Genomic DNA, 27,309 nt, shown 5'->3' with positions numbered 1-27,309 from the left:
TTAAAGCCCATCCAGTGCCACCCCTGCCATGGGCAGGGACACCTTCCACCAGCCCAGGGTGCTCCAAGCCCCGTCCAACCTGGCCTGGGACACTTCCAGGGATCCAGGGGCAGCCACAGCTTCTCTGGGCAACTCCATTTTTGGGCCCAGAAATCCCCTCATGGTAGAGATGACCTTCAGCTGAGTGTCCTCATCAAGGTTATCATGGAATCACAGAATATCCTGAGTTGGGAGGGACCCACAAGGACCATCCAGTCCAACCCCTGGCCCTGCACAGGACACCCCAACAATCCCACAAATAACCAGAAATTTCAGAAAAACTGTTGCTAATAAATTCTTAAAAACCTCCATAATCCCCAGGTGATCTGATTTCCCAGGTGGATGATTTCAGTAACATCCAACACCTGGGAGCTCCTGATCTTTGTAAAGGAGAACAACTTTGCACAAGTGTTAATTACAGAAATTAGCAACTGCAATAATCATCTGCACAAACTGAACTTGAAGCTTCTGGCTGTAGCAGGATTATGTTTTATAACATCTCCTGCAGGTTGGACATGCAGGAATAACTGTATTATCTGAAAGATTTCACAGACTCACACAATATTCTCAGTTGGAAGAGACCCACAAGGATCAATTTGAAATTATTCACATTGCACTAAACAGACTTCCTAGTATAATTTTTCTAGGACTAAATTCCTTTGTATTTCTTAATCTAATATTTCTGTATATTCCTCTGACTCCAGTGGGCTCTTTGCACTGAAGTTAATGTTGGGAAAAACATGGGCTCCTCTTTGTCATGGACAATTTTAAACTGTTGCTCTGCAATAAAGAAACCAAGACTAAGAGCAGGGTGTTTTTTCCTCCCCCATGATGATATTTCTGTGTCTGGCAGCACGAGAGGGAAACAAAGAAGGTGCTTGACAAACACTCTTTATGTCATGCCAAGAGAGAATTCTTTAATCCTGTGGAATGAATGATGGAGGATATGCAACACTTCCCAAAGTGGGAGTTCAGCATGTCAGAGCTGGCTTAAGTGCCAGGCTGGCACCTGGGGAGGGGGAGATTTGCCTCCTCACCTGCTAAACATCCTTGGAATAAACTATTTCTCCCAAATATTCCTCTCTCCCCTCAACAAATCCTCTTTTCCCCGAGCCCTACAAGGCAAAGTGTGAGTTAAGATTGAGCCTTAACTGTGGAAGGGTCTGGAAAACATGTCCTGTGAGGAGCAGCTGAGGGAGCTGGGGGGGTTTATCTGGAGAAGAGGAGGCTCAGGGGGGACCTCATTGCTCTCCCCAACTCCCTGACAGGAGGGGGCAGGGAGGGGGGTCGGGCTCTGCTGCCATGTCCTGAGGGAAAGGAGGAGAGGAAATGGCCTCAAACTGCACCAGGGCAGGTTCAGATTGGAGATTAGGGAAAAAAATCCTTGTCAGAGTGGTCAGGCCTTGGAATAAGTGTCCCAGGGAGGTGGTGGAGTCCCTGTGCCTGGGAGTGTCCCAGAGGTGTCTGGATGTGGCCCTTGGGGACGTGGATTAGGGGTGACTGTGGTGGTGCTGGGGATGGTGGCACTGGATGATCCTGGAGGTCTCTTCAGACCTTGATGATTCTGGGATCTCTTGTTTATGGAGTATTTCTGATATCTCCACAAACACCTACAGAGGCTGAGGTTTTTTTTTATGGGGATTTATTGGACAAAAAGCCCTGTGCATGTCCTGGATGACACAAGTGCAGCTCAGCTGAGGCCCGTGGAACCACTGGATGTGCTCTGCAAGGTGGTAGAGATGGTCTGCAAATGTCAATCCAAACCATTCCTGATCCACCAGAAATGTAAAGTAAATCCAAACCATTCCTGATCCACCAGAAGCCCTGATCACCCACCCTTGGCAGCATCAGCCTCTCTGTGCCTGAGGAAAAGGGGGACCTGCAGGTGAGCAGTGAGTGGTTCCATGGATCAAAGGCACAGTTCCAGTCAGACTCTGATACCTGAAAATTCTGAAGGAATGTCTGAAATCTGCCTTTTCTGCCCAGACACGCTTTTTGAATGGGAAAAAAAAAAAAAGAAAAAAAAAAAGAAAAAAAAAAAAGAAGGATATCCAGGGAAACCTGGTGCAGGAATTGTTGTTTCCATAGGAAAGGAAAGGCAGAGCTTGGCTGAACAGTCTTCACTTTCATCAACCCGAGTTTGGGAAGAGCCACCTGAAGGCATGATCAGGGAAGCAGGAGACTGGTGGGATCCACAGGAACAAGGGGAAAATGTATTGGCTTGTTTATTTTTTTGCTTTTCTCGTGTGTTTACAAGATGAGGAGCACACCTACACATCAGCACTGTAAATAACAAATGGCTTTTCACACGTGATTTAATAGGGTGGTGGGATTAAACCTCAGCACTCCCCTAAATTAACCTGAGTTAGGGATTCCTGTGAGAAAATGTAGGTTTAAATGAGATTGAACAATTGGATCAGGTTAGATTTCCTTGTTTGTGAGGTTGTGTTTCCACAACACAATTTATTAGCAGCGAATTCCCACATGGAGAGGAGGACAAACAGCTGGGAAAGTCTGGGAGAGGCTCCGTGCATGGGGGAGGTGCCATTTTAATGGCCCAGATTTACATCCTCACTGTGCCAGCCCCGGGAAGATGGCTCAGCACAATCACTGAACCCACTGCAAAGAGCTGATGTGGCAAATCAGACAATTTCACAGAATCCCAGGATCCCTGGGGTTGGAAAAGCCCTCCCAGCCCATGGATCCCCCCTGTGCCCCATCCCCACCTTGTCCCCCAGCCCAGAGCACTGAGTGTCACATCCAGGCCTTCCTGGGACACCTCCAGGGCTGGGCACTCCAAACCTCCCTGGGCAGCCCCTGCCAAGGCCTCACCACCCTTTCCAGCAGGAAATTCCTCCTCCTGTCCAACCTGACCCTCCCTGGCACAGCTGAGGCCGTTCCCTCTCCTCCTGTCCCTTGTTCCCTGGCAGCAGAGCCCGACCCCCCCCGGCTCCCCCCTCCTGTCAGGGGGTTGCAGAGCCAGAAGGTCCCCCCTGAGCCTCCTTTGCTCCAGGCTGAGCCCCCCCAGCTCCCTCAGCCCCTCCTGCTGCTCCAGCCCCTTCCCAGCTCCGTTCCCTTCCCTGCACACGCTCCAGCCCCTCCAGGTCTCTCTTCCATGAGGTTCCAGACCCGGGCACAGCCCTGGAGGTCCCTCAGCAGTGCCAGCACAGGGGACAATCCCTGCCCTGGGCTGTGCCCACACTATCCCTGATCCAAAGGAACACCCACACTCTGCAGGCACCACCAGCAGCACATGGAGGTGTCCCAGCAGCTCTCAGGAAGGGAACCCAAGTATTGACCCCACTCCCAGTGTGACACCAGGGCAGGAGCTGGAGAGCACTGGAGTCACCCCCGGGTTTCACTCCTGCTCCTGTCACACATTCCATGCAGCTCCACGCACATCATCCCCCCTCTTTGTACCTCTGCTGCTTCCCACCCCCTTTTCTTTCTTCCTGCCCCTCCAAACAGCCCCCAGGACAAGGAGCAGAACTGCTGCCTCCCAAGTGTTTGCAGAGCAATGCAACAAAAACAGCCTTTCAGGTTCATGACAAAACCTTTCAGCCCTCTCAGAAAGGAGCAATGCAGGTCCTTGGTCGTCTCCCAGGTGATGGGATTTCAGGCTCCTTTTGCCAGAAATGCACATGATGTAGCTAGACTTTACTTTCATTTAATTTTATTATATTTTATTTTACTTTGTTTTGTTTTATTTCATTTCATTTTATTTAATTTCATTTATTTTGCATAAGTTACCAACAAAAGCTTAATATCTGGGTTTTTTACCTGTGTCAGGAAATCACTGAAGCAGAAATTCAGCCGTTCTGGCACAGCCTGTATTTATTTACAACTGCAGAATTAACAGAGAGACCCCAAGAAACGATCCAGGGGTCAGAAATCTTGCAAAGTTCACACATTAGACCTGATTATTTTTTCCTGGTTTGAGGTTACACACTGGAAAAACTTCCCTGGGAGCTGAGAGATGCCTCACCCAACAATGACACCCTCAGGATGCCACAATTCCCAACTTCAGATGCTTCTTAAGCCTTTCAAATATGTGTTTGCAATTTATAAGGTGCATTTTCCTCATGAGCTGTTGGCCTTGGGTCTGGTCCCCCCTTCCCAAACACACTCCCTAATAAATTTATGCCTTTTTCAGCTGCATTTAACACCCTCAGTGCTAAAGACCCAATGACCTCAAGTAGCACCAAGGCTTCCCTGGCCTCATAGGCAGGAATTTTTTCCTTAAATATAGCAGAAATTGTAATTTTAGATATTATTTAACCTCCTTTCTCCCTCCTAAGCATCAGAGTTTCCTGCTGCCTTCCCCCTGTTCCATATTTCAAGGCTCTTCTCATGTTTCTTCTCAGTGCTCTTTTCTCCAGATTAAATAAAACACCAAAAAACTAATTCTTCGAGATTTCCCTCCGGGGTAAATTTTTTTTTAAAGCCTTTTAGCCCCTTTTGCTGCTCTCAGGACTTTTCCCCAGCTGCCCTCGTGAGGCAGCTGCAGAACCACCACCAGGTTTCTGGAGCTCAGTGGCCAAAGTGAAACGGCCCCTTTTTTTTTAGTTTCAGACCCACCAGGGCTGAGCAGCACTGGAGAAATTATCCCACGTGTCTCATCCACTTCAGGACAATATTTTGCTTTTCCACACCAGGATGGCACTGCTGATTCTTAATTTAAGCTCTTCCAAAATCCCCAAGGCACTTTTGTGCAGCTCTTTTGCCTCGCCGGCTCCTTCCCCTCGGGGGTTTATTCTCATCTAATTTTTTACTGCAATCCTCTTTGTTTTTGGTTTTTTTTTCAGAAAAATCCTATTTTTTTCAGACCATTTCTTCAACTGATCAAGATGCTAATCCTGCCAAGGTGCTGGTAGAACTCTCCCCACCAATTTAGCAGCCACCCTCCCAAACACAACCAAAGCAGTGCAGGTACCAGCCCCAGGGAGGGCACCTGCACAAGTTCTTGCCATAATTCTTCCACATCAACAACGAACCAACACCAATCCCTCTTCTGGAATATTTTTTTCAGACAGCTGAGTCCACCTCACAACAGTTTCATTTCAGTTCACTCTACAAGGAATCAGGAGAGACTCTGTTGAAAGCCTCCTCCAAGTCAAGATATGCAGTATCCACTGTCCATAAGATCTGCTGCTTGTCAGAGAAGGAAATGAGCTTTGGCTCGGCATGATCTGTTCCTGGCAAATCTTTCTCGGCCTCTACTTATCATTTCATTATTTCCCATAGACAAAAGAAAACTTTGTTTCATTATTTGCCCCGATACATTCCCAGGAATTGGAGTTGGGCTGTGTTTTTCCCTGTTTATGTTCCCCAAGCTGCTTTTCTCCTCCATTTCAAAGATGCTGCAGTCACCTGTCCCGGGCCTTCCACTGCTCAGGTGCTGTGGGAAGGGATCCCCTGTGGTTCTAGGACGGCTTCAGCCAGTTCCCCACGTGCTCTTGGTTGGTTTCTGGCAGGTCTGGCATTATTTTCTGATTGGAAATGCCACGTTTTCTGATTGGAAAATAACCCACTCGACTCTGGGCCTTCTGTTCTTCAGACATTCACTGTTAGTCAAAGGACCATTGTTAATTGTTCTTGCTGAGGAGTGAGGGGGAAAAGACATCAATCATTTGGCCTTTCCTGTGCCACCTCTCACCAGTTGCCATCCTTGCTGAAGAGGAGATGGTTTTTTTGCCATTGTTTTGCTCTAACAGGCAAAAGTGCTTTCCTGGTACTTTCTCTTTCCTTTGCTAATTATATTATATTATTTCTCTCCCTTGTCCTTTCTGATTTCATTCTCACAGGCTTCTGTTTTATTCTTGCCCTCGTTTGCTGCAGTGTGAGGTCACGTTGGAGGGTTAATGAGGGTTAACTGAGATTTAAACAACTTGTTCCTGTAAACTGAGGCACAGAAGCCAATGTTGTGCCCGTGGTGACTCTGCAGCTTCTTTCTGGGGTCTTCCTCTATCTGCTCCTGCACTTGGAGCTGTTTCCTCATCAGGGAATCATGGAATGGTTTGGGTTGGAAGGGACCTTAAAGCCCATCCAGTCCCATCCCTGCCATGGGCAAGGACACCTTCCACCAGCCCAGGTTGCTCCAAGCCCCGTCCAACCTGGCCTTGGACACTTCCAGGGATCCAGGGGCAGCCACAGCTTCTCTGGGCAACCTGGGCCAGGGCCTCCCCACCCTCCCTGGGAAAAATTCCTTCCTGATATCTGATCTAATCTCACTCTGTATCTATGTAATCTCATCTTGTCTCCCTCACAAGCTAAGAACTGAACCCTGTCAGAACCTCTGACTGCTCCACTGTCATTCCCACTCCCATCCAGCCACAGTTCACAGAATCCCAGGATCACTGGGGCTGGAAAAGCCCTCCCAGCCCATGGATCCCCCCTGTGCCCCATCCCCACCTTGTCCCCCAGCCCAGAGCACTGAGTGCCACGGCCAGGCCTTCCTGGGACACCTCCAGGGCTGGGCACTCCAAACCTCCCTGGGCAGCCCCTGCCAAGGCCTCACCACCCTTTCCAGCAGGAAATTCCTCCTCCTGTCCAAGCTGAGCCTCCCCTGGCACAGCTGGAGGCCGTTCCCTCTCCTCCTGTCCCTTGTTCCCTGGCAGCAGAGCTCAACCTGCCCTGGCTCCACTCTCAGAGTCAGAGAGTTGCAGAGGCTCCTGGTCCTACCTGGCAGACCCAGGTTTAGGTTTTTGGTGGACAAGACACTTTGTGGAGGATCAGGATGAGCAGCAGAAAGATGCCTCTTCCTCCCCTTTCCACAGCAAAGAATCACCAGCCATAAACACATTTTGTTGCCTCTTGGGTGTGATGTTTTTGGGATGGGCTTGGCTTGGAATCACCTGTGGTTTAAGGATGTGTAGATTCCAGTTGTTTGGTTTGAGACAATTCAAAGTTCCAGTGAATATTCTGAGAAGTTCTTACGTTCTTCATTCAGAGCATTTCACTTGTTTAGCACCAGCTGAATTCAGTTCCATCTGGGGTCATTCAACACTTCTGCAAATGAGACCACAAAATGTCAATTCTGATCCTCAGAAACAGGAGCATGAAATTCGTGGCCACCTGCAAGAAATGTGGTTTAACTGCCTTGTGCAGCATCACACAAGAACTATGTGTGCAAGGAGGGACTGGATCCAGTCCTGGGGCAAATCCCAGCTGGTTTAACCAAGAGCTCATCCTTTCTCACATGATCCCGGGAAAATCCACTGCTCATCTTCTGTCTCATGAAACAAATGTGGAAAAAAACTTCTGTAGACAGAAGCCTCCTCCACTATGTCATCCTGACACAGCTCCAGAGCTGCTCCACCCTGCAAAATAAATGTGGCAGAGATCCCATGGAAAGAGAAGTAGGCAATTATCTACTTTGCATGTGCCTATGCAAATGAGAGGAAGGAGAAATAACACTCCTCATTATGGAGCATTGATTTTGCAACCTACTCCTCATTTGAAGCAGATTTTACATTTTACATTGCAATTCTCCAGCTTTTGAAAAAGTGAACTGTAAAAAGAATCCAAAACTCCTTCCGCAGCATCCTATTGTTGCAGATGGACATGGAGCTGCTGGAGAGAGGCCAGAGCAGGCACCAGGAGGATCCCAGGGCTGGAGCAGCTCTGCTGGGAGGAAAGGCTGGGAGAGCTGGGATTGTTCAGCCTGGAGAGGAGAAGCTTTGGGGTGACCTAAAGGCAGTGCCTGAAGAGAGCCTACAAACCAGATCATGGAATAATGGAATGGTTTGGGTTGGAAGGGACTTTAAAGCCCATCCAGTGCCACCCCCTGCCATGGGCAGGGACACCTTCCACCAGCCCAGGTTGCTCCAAGGCCCATCCAACCTGGCCTTGGACACTTCCAGGGATCCAGGGGCAGCCACAGCTTCTCTGGGCAACCTGGGCCAGGGCCTCCCCACCCTCCCAGCCAGGAATTCCTTCCTCAGATCTAACCCAAACCTACATTTTTTTCCAGTGGGAAGCCATTCCCCCTTGTCCTGTCACTCCCTCCTTTGGAAATAGTCTCTCTCCATCTTTCTTGTGGGTCCCTTCAGGCCCTGCAAGGCCACAATCAGGTCACCCCAAAGCTTCTCTTCTCCAGCTGAACAATCCCAGCTCTCCCAGCCTTTCCTCCCAGCAGAGCTGCTCCAGCCTTCTGACCATCTTTGTGGCCTCCAGTGATACACAAACACATGATTTTTCCTGTTCTTTTTTAGCACAACCCATTCACCTTCCCACGACCCATCTTCCCCTGTCCTAATCTTCAAGTCTGCCCTTCCTCTATCCCAGCCTTTGTCCATCCATTCTTACCTCTCCCTTTCCCCTCACCCTCTCTTTTACATCCTCTCATGAAATCCCAGCCCCAGCTTAAAGCATCACATCACAACCTCCTCCACATTCCTTCTCTCTTGTCCCTGCTCTGGTCTCCAGGGAGAACAGGCCTGTACCTGTATCTATCCCCCCGTCTAGAGGCCACAAACCAACCTCACCTGGCAGGGTAATTTCCCTTTTCATAAGCAATCCCTGTTTTCTGGTGCCTCTAAAAATCCCTCCTGATCTGAAGTTCAAGATAAGAAACATCCTGGTCCTAAAACTGTGATAAATTTTGATTTTATTTTGATGTTGAGCAACATAGTGTAGGTAGAAAGTAAAGTTTTTAGTAAGAGGAGAGAACTGGCTTTTCTGTGGCCCACACAGGACCTGCTGCAAAAGGAGCCCGAAGGAGTTGTGGTTAGAGAGGCTGTTATTGGGCATTTTGAGGGTTTAAAAGTGTCTTTCTTCCCTCCTTTTCCCCCTTTACCCTGCTGTGCTGGGCCAGCTTCTTTGTCAGGAGTCTCTGAGATATTGCATCACATGTTTTTATAGAATCCCAGGATCCCTGAGGTTGGAAAAGCCCTCCCAGCCCATGGATCCCCCTGTGCCCGATGCCCACCTTGTCCCCCAGCCCAGAGCACTGAGTGCCACGGCCAGGCCTTCCTGGGACACCTCCAGGGCTGGGCACTCCAAACCTCCCTGGGCAGCCCCTGCCAGTGCCTGACCACCCTTTCCAGCAGGAAATTCCTCCTCCTGTCCAACCTGAGCCTCCCCTGGCACAGCTGGAGGCCGTTCCCTCTCCTCCTGTCCCTTGTTCCCTGGCAGCAGAGCCCGACCCCCCTCAGCTCCAACCATAAAACATTTCCAGCAGCTTTATCAAAGAATAGATTCTGTATTTCCATATGCAAATTGGATGCATGAGGACATATTTTAATCTCATGCTTTATTAGAAAGGGTGACATTATCCATCCACACTCTCTGTGCTGCTCTCTGGCACAGGGATGGACGGGAAAGACACTGAGATGCAGAGAGGACTCTTTTCCCAAATTCCAGCGTGAAAAAGTCATGGCATGAGCCTTGCAAGTCAAAAGTGTACACTTGTTACTTAATAAAGGAAATAAATCTGTATTAGGGGAGTTTACATCTCCCTACTGAGCATTCAGGGCATGGCCACTACATGTTGTTCAGACCTTCCTCTCTAACCCTTGACATTTAAATATTAAATGAGGGTTTCCTACAGTCTTTGGATGCTTGTGGTTAGGGGGTGGTTTTTTTGAGGGAAAAGAAACTTGTGAGATTCCAGGGAGCTTATACCTGCTGAGGGTCCTCAAGGGCTGTGTCCATTAATATATGTATTAATGTATAAATAAACCTACTAAACCAGGAACAAGTGTTTGTACCTGAGTGAGCAAATCCCATCATAGCTATAAGGGAGACTCAGGCTCAGCCTTATGTTTTTGGGGTCTTGAGACACGGTGTTGAAGTAAAGCTGTGGGTGGGATTCCCAAAAAGTGGGGGTTTGTTGGCAGATGTGTATTTATGGGGCTTGCACGTGGAATGGGGTCAGAAGTGAGTCTGAACAGGGAATATAAATGTACATCCAACTGAGAATCAAATACTGGCTTTTGAAAGCAGCACTGGAGATTTCAATAAATAGACTGAGGGATTTGCATAAAGTTCTGTGCGAGAGAGGACTTCAGGAACAGGGATTGGATGTGTTTCCTTTTCTTGTGGCAGAGGAGTGTTTTAAGGAGGTAGAACACTGGTAGAAGTGGAAGTTGGAGCTCTCCCCACTCCTTTCTGCCCCTGGCCCAGGACACAGCTCCAAATGTGACACAGAGAACAGCGTGGCTCAGGTGTGGCAAGGTGCACCTGTAAGGTGGGAATGGCTGGGATACCTGGGCATTCCCACCTCCACTGGGAACCCCCACCTGCATTTCCTCACCAGGAGCTCTCCAGGCCCCTGTTCAGAACGAGGAAGAAGCTCAGGCCAGACACTGGATTTAAAAAAAGGAAGCAAAATAACCCAGGGAAGCAAAATAACCCAGGGAGGGTTCGTGCCGTGGTGAGCACCAAGAGGCAGTAAATTATCCCTGTCAGCTGCCTGGCAATTAGTGCCTGAACACGGGGAGGGGGGGGGGAAGTTTGGGAATACGTGGAAACGCTTCCGCACAGGTAATTTATCTTGTAGCAGAACCCAAAGCAGCTCCCAGGACTCCCACAGGCCTTGTCGTGCCTGTAAGGCACAGGATGTGTTGGGAACTACTGCAAACTCACAGCTGCTCGAGGGGAGGAAGGCCCACAGCGGTGCCAGGGCTGGCTGTGCTGCCAGTCACCATGGAAAGGGCTGGGAGAAGTTTTCCGCTTGCAAAACCTGCCCTGGGGATTTGTTTCGGGGACTGTGGTACCACTCCCGGGCAGGCAGAGCGAAAACAAGCGACCCTGGGTATGGGAAGGGCACGGGTGGGGTTCCCAGGTGAGGTGTGAGGCCTCCCTGGATGGGCTGGGATTTCACAGGGAGTTCATTAAAGTTTTTTAATGTTGAGTTCTGCTGCCTTCTCTGCTTCCCCTTGGCCACAGCGTGGTGGCTCTGCTCTCTCATCCCTCTTTTCTGAGGACTTCCAAGCAATGAGGGCTTCAACACCTTGGGCAGAAACTTGTCTCTCCTGGGCACACGGTAGCTCTGCGAGGGCAGGGAATACCTCTGGAGGGACAAATCTCTGCTGCAGGTGAGAGAAAAAGTGTCGAAACAAGCCTGATGCACCCTCAGAGCCCCCAAACCCCTCCTTTGGTGGGGGCACCTTCCAGCACAGCCCCAGCTGGACGCTGGTTGTGATGGTTTCAGTCTAGGCCTTCCTGGAAACCAGCTTGTAACCAGGAAGGAACTAGGAAGGTGACCAAGGAAGTATTCCATGCTATTCCTTTACGTAACCCAGGGTATAAATAAGGCATTGATAGGAGAGTTCGCCCTCTTTCCTCTCCGGCGAGGTTCGAGAACGGTGGGTCCCTGTTTCGGTTGGGCTTATCTGGAGCCGAGGCCTACAGTGACTGCCGTTATCTGCCACGCGTGAGGGGAGAGCCAAGGACCGTGTCTGGCCATCCTGCCTGTTCGAAGGGAAGTGGTGAGATTCTTGCTAGTTTGCCTTCGACTGGCTGTTTGACTTGTTCGGTCCTTGCCCCTTTTTGTCCTTCTCCTTTTTTTCCTCCCCCCCCCCCCCCCCCCTTCCCCCCCTGGTGTGTGGTATTCCCCTTTCGTGTATCTGTCTTATATATAAATATACATATATATATATATACATATTTTTTGCTATAGCTTTGGCTGCTTGGTTTTTCTTCTTTTCCCTCTCTGGGAGGCGGGTCCTTGTTGTCAAGTTTCGGGGGACTTGGCAGGAAGCCAGCTCGAAACTTGTACAACATTTTTTGGTGTCAGAAGTGGGATATTTTGGTTAAGTTTGGCTTGTTTTGATAAACATTTTCCAGGAAGACAGCTAAGCTCGGTGTTGTTTTGCAAGCCAATCTATTGTTTTGGGAACAGGTCTGGGAACACTGCCAGAGTCTGGGAAAACAGCCAAGGAAACTTTGTTTATATAAAACAAAAGTTTGTTTTGGGATCAAGAAGAAATCATAACAAAAAGCAATGGCTATTTCATTAATTTGTCTTATAATTCTAGCCGTCTTTACACCTGTGTTAGGCTACTCTATAGGGAGACGTCCAGACCTTGAGGATGGATGGAACGAATTGCTTCCATCCTTTAATTTTGACATCGAAGGTTTGGTAAAGGAGATCCCCATGGTTAAAATCGGCTCTAATTACTATATAAATCTTATTGCAACAGTACTGTCATTGATAAAGGTACTGGAAGTGCTCCTTAAACTTGGAAGAATGGGGTTCCGCTGCTCTCCCTCTTGTAGGAAAGATCACACCTCAAAGGGATTCGCTGGAACTTTGGAAAGGGCTGCAGACAGGCCAGTCCCCGGGTGGCATGGAGCTTGGGGAGATTTCGGTAGATTAGTAGGACGTGTGTCACCCCCCATTAATTGGGAGTTCACACCAGAACAAATGTTTGATTCTGGTGAGATGGCCCACTGTTTGGCAGAAGGGTGTTTTTCCTACAAAGATCCGAATATGCAATTCTCCGCTTTGTGCTGGGGCCTGGCTAATGCTTATCGAGCTGCCATAGACCACCTTCAGAGGGCTAAGGTCGACACAGAGACCCAAACCACGCCACTTGAAACCAGTGATGTCCCTATTAGGTCCACAGAAGTTGGGGTCCAAACACAACTTGAAGTCAATGACATTTCTACTAAGTCCACTAGAACCGGGACTCAAGCTAAGAACCGGAAGATCATCATTGCCCCTATAAAGAAGAAGAAGACGTGGGTAAGGGAGATCGAGGAACTTACGGACCCATCTCCGCAACCAGAACGCACAGAAGAAAGAGAAGAAGAAGAAGAAGGAACAGAGGATGTAGTGAACGAAGGAGCGGCAGCAATGGGAGAAGGAGCAACAGCAAGTGATGAAGGCGCGACTGCGAGAGAGGAAGAAGTGGTTGTGACTGAGGAAGGAGCGATTGGAAGAGAAGAAGCAGCTACCAGAGAGGAAGAAACGGCTACACGGGAAGGAGCACGTCCAAAAGAACTAGGGGCACGCCCAAAGGAATACAGAACAGCACCAAGAGAAAAGAAAGCAACAGCACAAATGGCCGGTGGTATATTGTCGCTTGATGATTTATATCCTGACTACAAATTCAGTGTTACAAAGGACGCAAAGAAGGAGCCAAAGCATCCCCCTCAATTGGAGGGGGAATTATCTCTACCCCTCCAGACCCAACCTTCTCTTGGAGGTGTGGATGATTGGAAGAAGCCCTTATCTTGGCACCCGAGAGACTACTCGCTACCTCCACCGGCTGGGTATCGTGAACGACGTAGAAGTCCATCTCCACGGCGTGAACGACGTAGAAGTCCATCTCCACGGCGTGAACGACGTAGAAGTCCATCTCCACGGCGTGAACGACGTAGAAGTTCATCTCCGCGGCGTGAACGACGTAGGAGTCCGTCCCCACGGTATGAACGGCGTAGAAGTCCATCTCCACGCCATGAACAACATAGAAGCTTATCCCCATGGCATGCCCAGTCTCCATCTCCACGTGAGAGATACAGGGAGGAGGCAGGAGCGGTTCCACGTAAGAGCGGAAGAGTAAAGAGGGAGGTAGAAAAGATTCTACGTGGGAGAGATGGACAAGAAATAATGCGAGAAAGCGAAATTATACAATCACTGACCACAAGAGAGCTTAGAGATTTACGGAGAGATTATATGCGCTTGCCTGGTGAACAAATCCTCGCCTGGCTGGTGCGATGCTGGGACAAGGGAGCTGATAGTCACATAATTGAAGGTGATGAAGCACGACAACTGGGATCCATTGCCCGAGACCCTAAGATAGAACAAGAAATGGGAAGGGAGAAAACGGCATCCAGTCTTTGGCTCCGAATTCTTCATGCTGTGAGGGCGAAATACCCGTTTAAGGAGTCCCTCAAGAGTTCTTCGAGAAGGTGGAGGACTGCGGAAGAAGGCATCCAATACCTGCGGGAATTGGCCATGCAGGAAATTGTCTACTCTGATCCAGAATATTATGACATCCAAGTTCCCGAGAATGTTCCTTGCACACAACCAATGTGGAAGAAGGTAATTCAAGGTGCCCCTAAACCATATAGGTATTGCTTGATAACCGCATATCATCCAAAGATGGATGAACCAAGTGTGGACACCATGTGTGCTTGGATGAGGAGCATAGAGGAAAATCTGGAAGACCCCTTCGACCCTCTATACCGACACCCCTATGATAGGGAAAGAATGGAGAGAGATTATGAATATTCCAGATATGAGGACGACCTTAGAGAAAGAGAGGACAGAAGGTATAGAGATTACCAGGAAAGGCCAATGGGAAGATCATGGCGGGACCGACAAAGACGACCTCGGCCTAGACCTCGATCCTGGTCTCGATCTCGCTCACGGTCCCTGTCATTCACAAGTCAAAGGAAAGAGAACTCTAAGCGTTGGCCACGTAACCAACTATGGGCATACCTTCGTAGTAAAGGAGAAAACATGAAGAAGTGGGATGGTGAACCCACTTTTAAGCTTGAAGCTAGAGTGAGGGAGCTGAAGCGAAAGAAGACTAACAAGAAAGTTGTCTATGTAGTAGACGGAGATTTCTTAGAAAAGAAACTGCGATCGCCGAAACACGAGAAGATGGAGGTCCGCTTCGACAATGGTAAAAAGTCTAAGAAGTCAAAGTCAAACTCTGACGACGAATGCTCTGATCAAGACCAGTAGAGGGGCCCTGCCTTCTGCCAGGAGAAGGAGAGGGACCAAGAAGATAACCGAGTTTACTGGGCTGTGTGGGTTCGATGGCCTGGCACATCGGATCCTCAGAGATACCAGGCCTTGATAGATACTGGAGCCCAGTGTACTGTAATGCCTTCGGAGTATAAGAGTACCGAGACTGTTACTATTTCTGGAGTGACCGGAGGGTCTCAAGAATTGTCAGTGGTAGAGGCAGACATGAGCTTGACGGGAGACCAATGGGAAAAGCGTCCCATTGTGACGGGGCCAGAAGCCCCTAGCATCCTTGGTATGGACTACTTAAGGAGAGGATACTTCAAGGACCCGAAAGGGTACCGGTGGGCTTTTGGTATAGCCTCGGTGATTGAAGAGGAGTCCAAGCAATTGTCTGCCCTTCCTGGCCTCTCAGAAGACCCTTCCATTGTAGGATTACTGCAAGTTAAAGATCAAGAAGTGCCAATAGCCACAACAACTGTGCACAGACGGCAGTATCGGACAAACCGAGATGCTGTGATCCCTATCCACAAAATGATCCGGAAGTTGGAGAGCCAAGGGGTGGTCAGCAGAACCCATTCACCCTTCAACAGCCCCATCTGGCCTGTGCGTAAATCCGATGGAGAGTGGAGACTGACTGTGGACTATCGTGGCTTAAATGAAGTTACGCCACCGTTGAGTGCTGCCGTGCCAGATATGTTGGAGCTCCAATACGAGTTGGAGTCCAAGACAGCAAAGTGGTACGCCACCATCGACATAGCCAACGCGTTTTTCTCCATTCCCTTAGCGGCAGAGTGCAGGCCACAGTTTGCTTTCACCTGGAGGGGCATTCAATACACCTGGAATCGACTGCCCCAGGGGTGGAAACACAGTCCAACCATCTGCCATGGACTGATCCAGGCCACACTAGAGAAGGGTAAGGCTCCCGAACACATCCAGTACATCGATGACATCATTGTATGGGGGGATACAGCAGAAGAAGTTTTCAAAAAAGGACAGACGATCATCCAGATTCTCCTCGAGGCCGGTTTCGCTATCAAGAAGAGCAAAGTCAAGGGACCTGCCCGAGAGATCCAATTCCTAGGGGTGAAATGGCAAGATGGACGACGCCAGATACCAACAGACATAATCAACAAGATTGTAGCAATGGCTCCCCCCACAAACAAGAAAGAAACCCAAGCTTTTCTGGGAGCAATAGGTTTCTGGAGGATGCATATCCCAGAATACAGTCAGATTGTGAGCCCTCTTTACTTTGTGACCCGTAAAAAGAACAACTTCCAGTGGGGTCCTGAGCAACAACAAGCTTTCAGGCAGATCAAGCAAGAAATTGCACATGCCGTGGCTCTTGGACCAGTTAGAACGGGACCAGATGTAAAGAATGTACTCTACTCTGCAGCTGGAGATAAAGGTCCCTCCTGGAGCCTCTGGCAAAAGGTGCCTGGCGAGACAAGAGGGCGACCACTGGGTTTCTGGAGCCGGAGCTACAGAGGTTCTGAGGCTAATTACACCCCTGTGGAAAAGGAAATCTTAGCGGCGTATGAAGGTATACGAGCAGCTACAGAGGTAATTGGTACTGAAGCACAGCTCTTCCTGGCACCCCGATTACCAGTCTTGAGCTGGATGTTCAAAGGGAAGGTACCCCCTACGCATCATGCCACTGATGCCACATGGAGCAAGTGGATAGCCTTGATTACGCAGCGTGTACGATTGGGAAGCTCAAATCGCCCTGGAATTCTGGAGGTTATCACAAATTGGCCTGAAGGTGGGAACTTCAGTCTGGCAGAAGAAGAAGAAGAGCCAGTCAGCCGAGCTGAAGAAGCTCCGCCATTTGATCAGCTGCCAGATGAAGAAAGGTGTTATGCCCTTTTCACTGATGGTTCTTGCCGTATTGTAGGAAGGAACCGGAAGTGGAAAGCAGCCGTTTGGAGTCCCACCCGACGAGTGGCAGAAGCTACTGAGGGTCAAGGCGGGTCGAGTCAATTTGCAGAGCTCAAAGCCGTCCAATTGGCCCTGGACATCGCCGAACGAGAAGGATGGCCGAGACTCTACCTCTACACAGACTCGTGGATGATAGCCAATGCTCTATGGGGATGGTTAGACCGATGGAAGAAGATGAACTGGAGGCGTGGAGGAAAACCCATCTGGGCTGCTGACTTGTGGCAGGACATCGCTGCCAGAGCGAAGAGTCTGAATGTGAGAGTCCACCATGTAGATGCCCATGTGTCCAAGAAGCAAGCTAATGAAGAACATAATAACAACAGAGAAGCGGACCGAGCTGCACAGATAGGGGTGTCACAAGTAGACCTAGACTGGCAGCAGAAGGGAGAGCTGTTTCTGGCTCGATGGGCCCATGATGCTTCCGGTCATCAAGGCCGAGATGCCACTCACAGATGGGCACGAGACCGAGGGGTGGATTTAACCATGGATATCATTTCTGAAGTTATCCATGATTGCGAGACCTGTGCCGCTATTAAGCAGGCGAAAAGACTGAAGCCCCTGTGGTATGGTGGACGTTGGGAGAAGTATAAGTATGGAGAGGCCTGGCAGATTGATTACATCACATTGCCACAGACCCACCAAGGTAAACGCTATGTGCTTACCATGGTGGAAGCAACCACCGGATGGTTAGAAACATATTCGGTACCGCATGCAACAGCCCGAAACACCATCCTAGGCCTTGAGAAGCAGGTCCTGTGGAGACATGGCACTCCAGAGCGAATTGAGTCAGACAACGGGACTCATTTCAAAAACAGTCTAGTGGCCACTTGGGCACAGGAGCATGGTATTGAATGGGTATATCACATTCCATATCATGCACCTGCTGCAGGAAAAGTAGAAAGGTGTAATGGACTGTTGAAGACGACTCTAAAGGCACTAGGTGGGGGAACTTACAAAAATTGGGACAAGAATTTAGCCAAGGCCACCTGGCTAGTCAACACCCGAGGCTCTGTCAACCGAGCTGGTCCTGCCCAAGCAGAGTCCCTCCACACTGTAGATGGAGACAAAGTTCCAGCGATCCATCTAAAAGGTATGTTAGGTAAGGCCGTTTGGATCACTCCTCCCTCAGGCCAAGACAAACCCATTCGTGGGATTGTCTTTGCTCAAGGGCCTGGATATACTTGGTGGGTTATGAGGAAGGATGGAGAGGTCCAATGTGTGCCTCAAGGAAACCTAAGCCTGGGAAAAAACTAATTCTGTGCCTTGAGTTGTATTTTACAGGAGACCAGACACCAGACGGAAAAGAAAAAAAGAGAGACCCAAACAAAGCTGATACGAGAATCTAAGGATGGCCGATGATGACACAGCCCAAACCAATGAGCCAGCCCTAAACCGGAACTGTGATTATGACGAAAGGGCCAAGAACACAAATCGAGTTGCTGGTGGTGCTGATCTTCAATGACAGACGACAACCTTCGAGAAAAAATAAACATGGACTATATATATATATGTGTATATGTACGGGATAGAGACAAACACAATATACAGGTGTTACGTAAAGAAATAGTATGGAATAAGGGGTGGAGAATGTGATGGTTTCAGTCTAGGCCTTCCTGGAAACCAGCTTGTAACCAGGAAGGAACTAGGAAGGTGACCAAGGAAGTATTCCATGCTATTCCTTTACGTAACCCAGGGTATAAATAAGGCATTGATAGGAGAGTTCGCCCTCTTTCCTCTCCGGCGAGGTTCGAGAACGGTGGGTCCCTGTTTCGGTTGGGCTTATCTGGAGCCGAGGCCTACAGTGACTGCCGTTATCTGCCACGCGTGAGGGGAGAGCCAAGGACCGTGTCTGGCCATCCTGCCTGTTCGAAGGGAAGTGGTGAGATTCTTGCTAGTTTGCCTTCGACTGGCTGTTTGACTTGTTCGGTCCTTGCCCCTTTTTGTCCTTCTCCTTTTTTTCCTCCCCCCCCCCCCCCCCCCTTCCCCCCCTGGTGTGTGGTATTCCCCTTTCGTGTATCTGTCTTATATATAAATATACATATATATATATATACATATTTTTTGCTATAGCTTTGGCTGCTTGGTTTTTCTTCTTTTCCCTCTCTGGGAGGCGGGTCCTTGTTGTCAAGTTTCGGGGGACTTGGCAGGAAGCCAGCTCGAAACTTGTACACTGGTGTCGGACGTGCTGCTGACAGAGGGGATCTGTCACTGACCTTGGGGTCTGAGGACAATGCCAAGGGTGTGTGCCCAGCTGGGAAGGGTTTGTCCAGAACCTCCCTGGTCGGGAGGACCCGGCACCAAGGCCAACCTCGGGTCCGGCACCCACCGGAGCGCCGGGCGGTGGTGGGCACTGCCCAGGCTCCCCAGGGCGGTGGGCACGGCCCCGAGGCTGCCAGAGCTCCAGGAGGGTTTGGACAGGGGAAGACTTTGGGGTGTCCCGTGCAGGACCAGGAGCCGGACCCGACGATCCCCGCGGGTCCTTCCCAACTCGGGATCCTCTGTGATCCCACAGGCTCAGGCACCTCCGCCCAACGGACGCGACCGGGTGCGCGCTGAGGCGCCCCGGGGACGGGGGAAGGTTCTGGAAGACCCCAGGTCAGAGCGGGCTGGGCGCATCCCTGCGCGGCGGGAGGTGTCCGTGTCCGTGCCCGGGGGATGGCGCGGGGTGACCGGCACGGCCCCCCGACCCCGGCCCGCTCCGCCCGCCCCGGGGACTCCGCGGCGGGTCCGGGGTTGCCGCCCCCGGCCCGGCCCCTCGCAGCCCCTCACGGGCCGGCCCGGCCGCCCCCCCCGCGCCACGGCGGGCTCGGGGCTGCGCGAGGGGGGAGCGCGGGGGGCGGGCGGGCGCCGTGGAAATTTCCACTCCCTGCAGCGGCGGCGGCGGGCGCGGGGGGCGGGCGCTGGCCCCGGGCCCCGCGGGGGGAGGGCGGCGGGGTCCGGCCCGGGGGGTCCGGTGCCCGCGGCCGCCGCCCCCCCCTCCCCGGGACGCGGGGCAGCCCCCGGGCCCCCCCGGGGCCGGTCGGGCGGAGGCGGCGCTTGGCGCGGGTTGGGCCGAGCCTGCGCAGCGCCGGCGCCCTTTAAGCCGCGCCTGCCCGCCCGGGTGTCTGTGCAGGGACCGACCGCGCGGGAAGGAGCCCGGGAACGCGCCTTCCTCCTCCTCCTCTTCCCTCCTCCCTCTCCTCCTCCTCCTCCTCCTCCTCCTCCTGCTGTCCGGCAGCGCCGCAGCCCCCTCCTCCCCGCCCTGTGCCCCCCGCGCCTCCCGCCGCCAGCGGCTCTAAGATGCCCCGCTATGAACTGGCTTTGATCCTGAAAGCCATGCAGAGGGTGAGTGAGGGAGAGGAGACGGGAGGCAGGGAGGGAGGCAGGTGGGCCCTGGCAGACCCCCCGATGTCCCCCGATGTCCCCCGGTGTCCCCGCGTGGCCCGGCCGGCCGTGCCCGCCCTCCCCCGGCGCTGTCGCAGCGCTCCGCGGGCTCCCCGTGTGTCCCTCCGTGCCCTCTTCCCCCCTTCCTCATTTTCCCTTCCCTCCCCGCGCCCTTGCAGAGTTTGCCGAGTTGCTTCCCGAGAGCCGCAGTCCCCTTCCCCCCCCTTCCCCTCTGCTCCGCAGGTAAGGAGATCCCCGGCTCGGCGGCGTGGATGCGTTTCTCCTTCCTCGCCCCCCCGCCCGGTGCAGGTGAACTCGGCCCTTCCCGCGCCCCTCCACATCCACCGCCCGCCCTCTCCCAGCGCTTCTCCATCACCTGCCGCGGGCACCTCGCGGGGCCGCAGCACCCCCGGCCCCGGGTCCCTTTTCCTCCGGGGGGCCGTGGGTTGATCCCTGCGGCTCCCGGTGCCGGGGAAGCAGCAGCCGGGGATGGGTTTTTCCTGCTGCCGTTGCCGGCACCAGTTGAGCGGGGCCGATACGGCGCCGTATCGCCCGTGCCAGGGGCTCCTCGGTGTCGCCACGGACCGTTGGCGCTGGTTTTTGGCCGAGCGGTGATAAAGCCGCGCTGGGAGCTCGGTTCAGATGCTCTCGCTGTTCTACAAGAGCTGAGTCAATGTGTGGTAGTGGTGGTGGGGGGGACACACTCGTGTGCATGTGTGTAAAAATAATAATAATAATAATAAAATAGGGACAGCTCCGCGGAGATGGAGGGTTTATTTGGGAAATCAGAGGTGATACTGGCCCTTCTCTAGTACCTTCTATAGCCTTTGTTTATCTGCTACTTTCCAGCTTAATGTGCAGTGCTGGTGTTGGAATGTAGCGCTTGTGTTAGGCTGGAACCCTCTGATCCAGCCCAGCGTGGAGACATAGTCTTGGATTTAACCTTCACTTGTAACACACACGTAGATTTGCCGTGGAGCAGCGGGAGCTAAACATCATCCCTGCGTTTCTCTGGGAGTTCTGGGAGCACGTCTGGATGTGCCGCATGCACTAGTACATTTCCATTCATTTTACATGGACCAGCCACATGTCAGCGTTGGCTTGGCTTTTTTTTTTTTTTCTCTTTTTCATTTTTTTTTTTTTTTTTTACCCCGTGGTTTAACTGCAGAAGCCGTAGTAGAAACATCTCACCTGAGTCCTCTAGTGGAGAAACCCAGCAGCAATTTAAAACGCGGGTGACATTGCTGCACCACCTCAGAGCAGCCTTCACTCCGGGGGGAAAAAAAAACGCTGCTTTTTGGCTCGGTTGTCAACGTGTAATTTTCTTTTCCGTGTGTTTTTTCTTTTTCCCCCTCCCCATCGCTGGATGAGCCAGAGATGCTTTTAGAGCCGTGCCGTTCGTGTGGGAGATGCTTTAAGCCGTGCAGGCACTCGAAAATGCAGGGCAGGAAAGCGTAGCAAATCTGACATAATACCGAGGCAGGAATAAACTGACTTCTCTGAAAGGATGCCACGGAGTGCTCTCTGCTGGAAAGGACCTTTGGTTTCCAGGATCTGGGCACGGGGATGCAGGATGAGCTTTTAGCCCTAAGATGCTTCTAATGGGCACGGATGCACTCGGGATTTAACATCTGCAACCTTTGCCTCTTTGAAGTTTGACTCTCCAGCATGTTCTTTCCAGATAGATGCACCTTCAGGTGTTGTTTGTTTTTTTTTTTTAGCTCTGTGATATGTTAAACCCCTGAAGTTTGGGTTCAGGTGTGCTGTTTTTAACCTCCCCTTGGTATAACTAGTGGAGTCTGTCTCTAGGTGCTGCTATTTTTGTGCTGTTGACAGCACACCAGATCTGGGTGATTTTTTTTTTTTGTGTGTGTGTGTTCCAGTACTTTGCTGCTCCTGCCTTTCTTGTGGCACGAGAACACTCGGAAAAATATTTCTCTAGTGGTTTTATGCCACATGGTGCTGCTGAATCCTGGCAGGGGGGTTGCTCTGAGGAGCCCTGCCATCCTGACTGTAATACTAACTTAAATTAGTCAAAATAGGGGGCTGACAAAGCAGTCTGAAGTAGTGGGTTGACTACAGAGTTCCTTCCTGTAGAAGTTGGGGGGGTCACACACAATCCTGAATAATACATTGCTTTTTCCCCCCTTCCTGGTGGAGCCCCTGGGCAGGTGTTCCCTGTCCTGCCCTGGCAGAGGGGCTGCATGTCCTGGTGCCACTTTAGTCTGAGCAAGTGCTGACTCTCCTCCTGGTGTCTGTGATGTCCTTCCTCACCTGTGACAGCTCCCCTGCCTCCCAAAAAAACCAGCAAACCTTTGCCACTTGGCTTTCTTGGCTTGCCCTTAACTTCTCTGAGCTCCCCGAGTGCAAACCTCAGCCTTCTAGTCCTTCCTGCCTCTTTCCCGTGGCAAATTTGGTGCTTCTCTGGGGTTTTCCCCACCCACAGCTGGTTTTTTTTAATAGTTACCTCGGTATTCTCATAGATCTGGGCAGAATAAACCCCTCCAGTTCCTTTTTTGTTGCTTTAAACCCTGGTGCTGACCAGCACAACCCCTGATGTTCCTGTGTCTCCTCATGTCTTGACTCCTCAAAGCCTCTTTTACTTTCCTTTCATGCCTTAAAAACACAACCCTTTGGGGCTGGGGGGGGACAAGAGGGGAAAATTTCAGTTTGCAGCCCTGTCACTGGTTGTCTGCATGTACTTTCCACAAACACTCCTGACTTTATGCTGAACTCAGAGCTGAGCAGCCCTTCTCTGTCCTCATTTGTGAGGTAACAGATCGCAGTAGAAGCAACATATTTGTAAATATTAGAGTCTTTCATCGTCAGCCAGTGACTCTTAGGAAAACAATAATAAAAAACCCTAAAAGCAGCCTGAAAATAAATAAATAAAGCTGGTACTCCCGTGGTATGGCTGGATTTGAAGAGGAAGGGGCTGGGTTTGTGTGTGTGTGAGGATCTGGAGGAGATGCTTTGGGGAAAAGGAGGGTTTGAGGTCAATGAAGCGACAGGAACTCGGGGTGGAAATGGTGAATTTTAGCCACGTGTGTTGTTTTCTCCACTTGAATGTGCAAATAACAAACAATAAGGTGAGCTTGGGGAGCTCGAGGGCAGGTTTGTCTCCTGTTTCCTACTGTTCTCAGTCATGGAATCCCAGAATATGCTGAGCTGGAAGGGAGCCCCAGGGATCACTGAGTCCTTCCAGGGATCATCAAGTCCCTGTGGGTCGTGTCTGCAGACAGCACTTTACCTGCCCCCAGGAGCCTGAGGCAGAGCAGTGGTGGGGAAGACAGCTGTTCATTGCCTGAACTTTCCTGTTCAGCCCTAAAGATTAGTTTCCAGTTATTCCTAATTTTCTCCCAGCAGTTGTCTTTGGCAGAGCAGGACCTGGAGCAGGGCAGGGCAGTGACCCACTGGTGAGGGAGCAGGAGCTGTGGCTTGCTGGAGACAGCAGAGTTCTTCAGGGAGGCTTCCCCTTCCTGCTGGAACTCCCTGGAGAGGCCAGGAAAGGAAGTGAGGGGGGAAAAGGGAAGGAAGGAAGAGCTGGAAGTGGCTCCCCTGTTGCTCTGGTGCTCTTTTGCTGAGTGACCTCAGGGTGGCAATGCCAGACCCTCCCTGGGAATTGGGCACCCTGGGACCCCAGGACAGGCACAGCATGGGGGGGGTTCCCATCTCTACCAAGCTGGGAATCCCAGAATCCCAGTTTAGGTTGGAAAAGCTCTCCAAGATGATCAAGTGCAACCTTTGATGACCACCTTGTCTACCAGACCAGAGCACAGGGACACCCATCTTCAGATCAGCTTTGGAACTGGAACTGAGCTGAATAAACAGTTTTGCAAATAATTCCTATTTCAGAGCATTTCACTATAAAGGAGGAAGCTCATCAATATTTTATTAGCACTGTTATATCTGTGTACTATATCACTTCACCTGTAGCAAAGGATAAAAGCACAATATAGTACATAGTCTAAAACCTAATTAAATTACCTTGTTTCAGCAAATACCTGGACTAGGAGACACATCCACCCACCTCTGCAATCCCAGATTGGTTTGGGTTGGAAGGGACCTTAAAGCCCATCTTGTTCCACCCCCTGCCATGGAACCACTAGCCCAGGTTGCTCCAAACCCAGTCCAGCTTGGCCTTGGATGCCTCCAAATAACCTCAATTAATAACAATCCTGCCCTGAATGTGGGCTCTCATTTTCACAGGCCTGTCCACACAACAGAACTCGCCTTCAGCGTGTTTGTTGCCTTTGGAGTGGGTTGCCATGTCTCAGAAATTCCCTACCTGGAGATTGGCAGCTATTTCAGGAAAGCCAAAGGAACTGGGCAGTGGTGTTGCTTGACATCTTGACTATTAAACTTAATTGCTGTGTGGGCAGCAGCAGCAGTTGGGCTTTTGATGTCTTAGTTGCCAGGAGGGAGGGGGGAGAAGGAAGCAGGAAGATACTGGTTTTATTTTCTTTCCTTTCTGGTGAACCCACCTGTTGTTAGGGTGGAATTTTGCCCATCCCCCCTTCCCCGCTGAGCAGGTTAAAATTACCCAAAAGTTTCCCTCTAATTCCACTGACATTTTTAGAAGGCTCTTCGCTGACAGGGAAGGATCCAGTGGTGCTGGAGAGAAGACCAAAGACTCAGGACTAAAAGACAAGCTTGGAAAACAACAAGATGTGGTGCTGACGCTCCTGGAGGAGGCAGCTTTCTGTTGTCTGCCTTCAGCATTCCATAGGAATCACTGGATTTTGGGGTGGGGTGATGCAGGCAGCCTTTGGGAACGATCCCCTCCTGCCCCATGTTTGCCATTTGCAGTCTCAAAAAAGGACCATGGTCAAGCCTGGGGTTTTTGCCAGGTGTGGGAGGATTATTCTAAGCCTGGTTTAAGTTTAAACCTGGTTTAAGTTTGTGGCAGAGACTTGCTATGGAGGTGAGTTTGGAAGGTTGGCCGGGGTGAGTTTATGGCCAGGATAAGGGGCTCAGGAGCCTCCTGGTTTGCAGCCTGCAGTGTGAGGGTGTAAAACAGCATTTCTTGTTCCCCACCCTGAGTGCTGAGGCAGGATTTGGGGCAGGCCCGTGCTGGATCTGGCAGGATTCCATGGGAATATTTAGTCCCTTTCCAGGGGGTAGGACTGGTGGGATTTAGGATACAACCTCTCTTTGCCCCTGTTCCCTCAGCAATGTGCTTTTCCTCTCGGGTGTGTTTCCCTCCTGGTGTGGTCACTGTGTCTGTGTGTTCTGTGCATTTGTTGTGTGTGTGAACAGGGAGATGCTCAGAAACTTCAGACTGTCTGTCCTTTAACTCTTGAAAAAGCAGAGTTGTGCTAAAATACCATTGCTGCTCTCCCCTGTTGTAAAACCTCTCAGAAGTGACTGACTCCTTTAAAAAAAAAATTACCTACTACATCACTAAGAATAAGCTGTTAATTCAGCTTATGTGTGTGTGTGTTTTTTCTAATCTTTCAAACCTATTGTGTAATGATGGAAGTTCTTGCTCTCTTTACACATCCTGATTTCCCCAGTTCCCTTGTTCCAGAGCTGTAACACTGGCAATTTCCACCCCAAAATTGCTTTGTTGGCACTTGATTATTGATTATCCTGCTTTTTTAATCCCTGCCCAGAGAAGCTGTGGCTGCCCCTGGATCCCTGGAAGTGTCCCAGGCCAGGTTGGAGCAGCCTGGGCTGGTGGAAGGTGTCCCTGCCCATGGCAGGGGGGGAAATGGGATGATCTTTAAGGTCCCTTCCATCCCAAAATATTCTCCAGTGTCCATCCTGTGGATGAGCTGAAAAGAAGGTGAAAGGGAGGGGAAATAAAAGCAAGGGGAGAGATGCCAAGTGTAATTAATTATGTAGATACAGACCAGGAAAGATGGGAAGTAAATGTGTGCAAGGTGCAGGTGAAGGACTTGCACTGTGGGAGCTCCAGTGCAAATACTGGGGCTAGAAATGAGATCCTGAAGAAAAACTCACCTTGGGGAGGAGAAGGGCAGGAAAGGAGTAGATGGTGTAAAGGAAGGGGCAGCAACTGCACAGGAACTGTTGTTCTGCTGGTTTTTTAATCCTGGTTTGTCCATTTCCAAGCCAGTCCTTGTGTCCAGTGATGCAAATATCTAAGGAATGATAGTTAAAAATCAAGGTACACGTGGAGGGGAATGTGTGCAGTGGAGTTGATGTGTCTGAGACCTTTAGAAAAATAAATCAGGGTTTGGTGGCTTTTAATACAGATAATTACAAAGCCTGATGTAGAATAGCACCAATTGTTTTATAGCCAACATAACTTCATGTAACCCTTGTTTTGCTGCCTTAAGATCTCCAAGAAGGATCAGAAGTGTTGCAAGAGGAAGCTTGGAGGGCCTCAAACCCCAATCCTGGGAGTATGAATTCCTCCTGAACTTCTGTCTCACCTTCCAATAAAACTTGTGATGCTTGATAGTCTTGGAAAGGTTGTGGGCAGCCATAAATGTGGGGGGAACTTGGGGAAATCCTAAATAAGCTTGGTCAGCCTGGTTTTATTTTTTCATTCCTCTAGGAAGAATTCTTTCCTAGGATTTTACCCAGTGGCAATGGCACCACTTCTTTCTCATTCCCCAGGTCAATTCTGAAGGCAAAATTCTCTTCAAATGGGGTAAAATCCCATTTTTTTTTTGCTAGGATTGTGGCAGTTACTGCTGAATTGTGATAACCAGCAGCTGAGTCCCAGCTTTGAGCTGCAGTCTGACTGAAATCACAGCTCTGAGCTGAAATGAAGGGGCACCTTCAGTAGTGGCAGAGATTTTCCAGCACTTCCTGATATGTGCTTTTAATAAGGTGACTATTAGAGGTTTGTCTCTACATCCAGACAACCAAAGTGGTCCCAAATCCACTACAAAAATCGAACACTTGTACATTTGGTCTTGTTTTCCTCACTCTCTTGCTGTTGCTCTCGTGCCCAGGTAATTCAGCAGATGAATTCCTGCCTGTGGCAGTGACAGTGTTTGTGTCCATGAGCTCCAGGAGGAGGAATTGGAGTCTTTGGGCTCAGTGTCCCTCTGCCCCTCCCAGCTGAGTGTGCCCTGACCTGCTGACCTGGCAGGGAAAACCCTGCAGGACGCTGCCTGAGCCCAGAATCTTCTGGGTTTTTGCCATCCCCTGGAAGAGAAACCCCTTCCCACTTCCTTTAAAATGACTTGCTTGCCCTTTTGTGCCCTTAATTCCTGTTGGCCACGTGCCTGCTGGGTTCCCTCTGCCCTCTTTTGCTCTCAGTTCCTGGGTGGAAGGACCAGCTTAAGCTGCTGATTAGTCTTAAGACCTGAGTAAGATCCTACCTTGTGTCTAGGTGGGCATGGAGAAGA

At 50.6% G+C, this 27,309-nt stretch overlaps 2 protein-coding genes and 1 long non-coding RNA gene across 4 annotated transcripts in view; 2 read left to right on the top strand and 1 right to left on the bottom strand.

Moving 5' to 3' along the window:
• Nucleotides 1-27,309, top strand: part of SLC5A3 (solute carrier family 5 member 3) — a 44,502-nt gene that overhangs the window by 2,129 nt on the left and 15,064 nt on the right. The window contains exon 1 of one of the 2 annotated variants that reach the window (XM_064647143.1): nucleotides 19,812-19,945. The exons of the other annotated variant lie outside the window; for it this stretch is intronic. The gene's annotated coding sequence lies outside the window, so the exon portion shown is untranslated. Of the gene's footprint in view, nucleotides 1-19,811; nucleotides 19,946-27,309 lie in introns of those variants that run through there. 2 annotated transcript variants of the gene reach the window in all.
• Nucleotides 8,631-19,555, bottom strand: LOC135410437 (uncharacterized). Its single transcript, XR_010428685.1, has 2 exons — nucleotides 18,785-19,555; nucleotides 8,631-11,168 (listed from the first exon to the last, which is right to left on the bottom strand). It is a non-coding gene; the product is annotated as an uncharacterized LOC135410437 (long non-coding RNA).
• MRPS6 (mitochondrial ribosomal protein S6) overlaps nucleotides 19,830-27,309 on the top strand; it is a 47,569-nt gene continuing 40,089 nt past the window's right edge. Inside the window, exon 1 of the mRNA XM_064647145.1 lies at nucleotides 19,830-19,945. Coding sequence (XP_064503215.1) covers nucleotides 19,901-19,945 — 45 coding nt within the window. The 5' untranslated portion in view covers nucleotides 19,830-19,900. The remainder of the gene's footprint in view (nucleotides 19,946-27,309) is intronic.

Source organism: Pseudopipra pipra, chromosome 2 (assembly GCF_036250125.1).
Source record: "Pseudopipra pipra isolate bDixPip1 chromosome 2, bDixPip1.hap1, whole genome shotgun sequence".
Classification (NCBI taxonomy): Eukaryota; Metazoa; Chordata; class Aves; order Passeriformes; family Pipridae; genus Pseudopipra; species Pseudopipra pipra.
The sequence above is the reverse complement of the archived record's forward strand: the minus strand, read 5'-3'. Positions and strand labels throughout refer to the sequence as shown.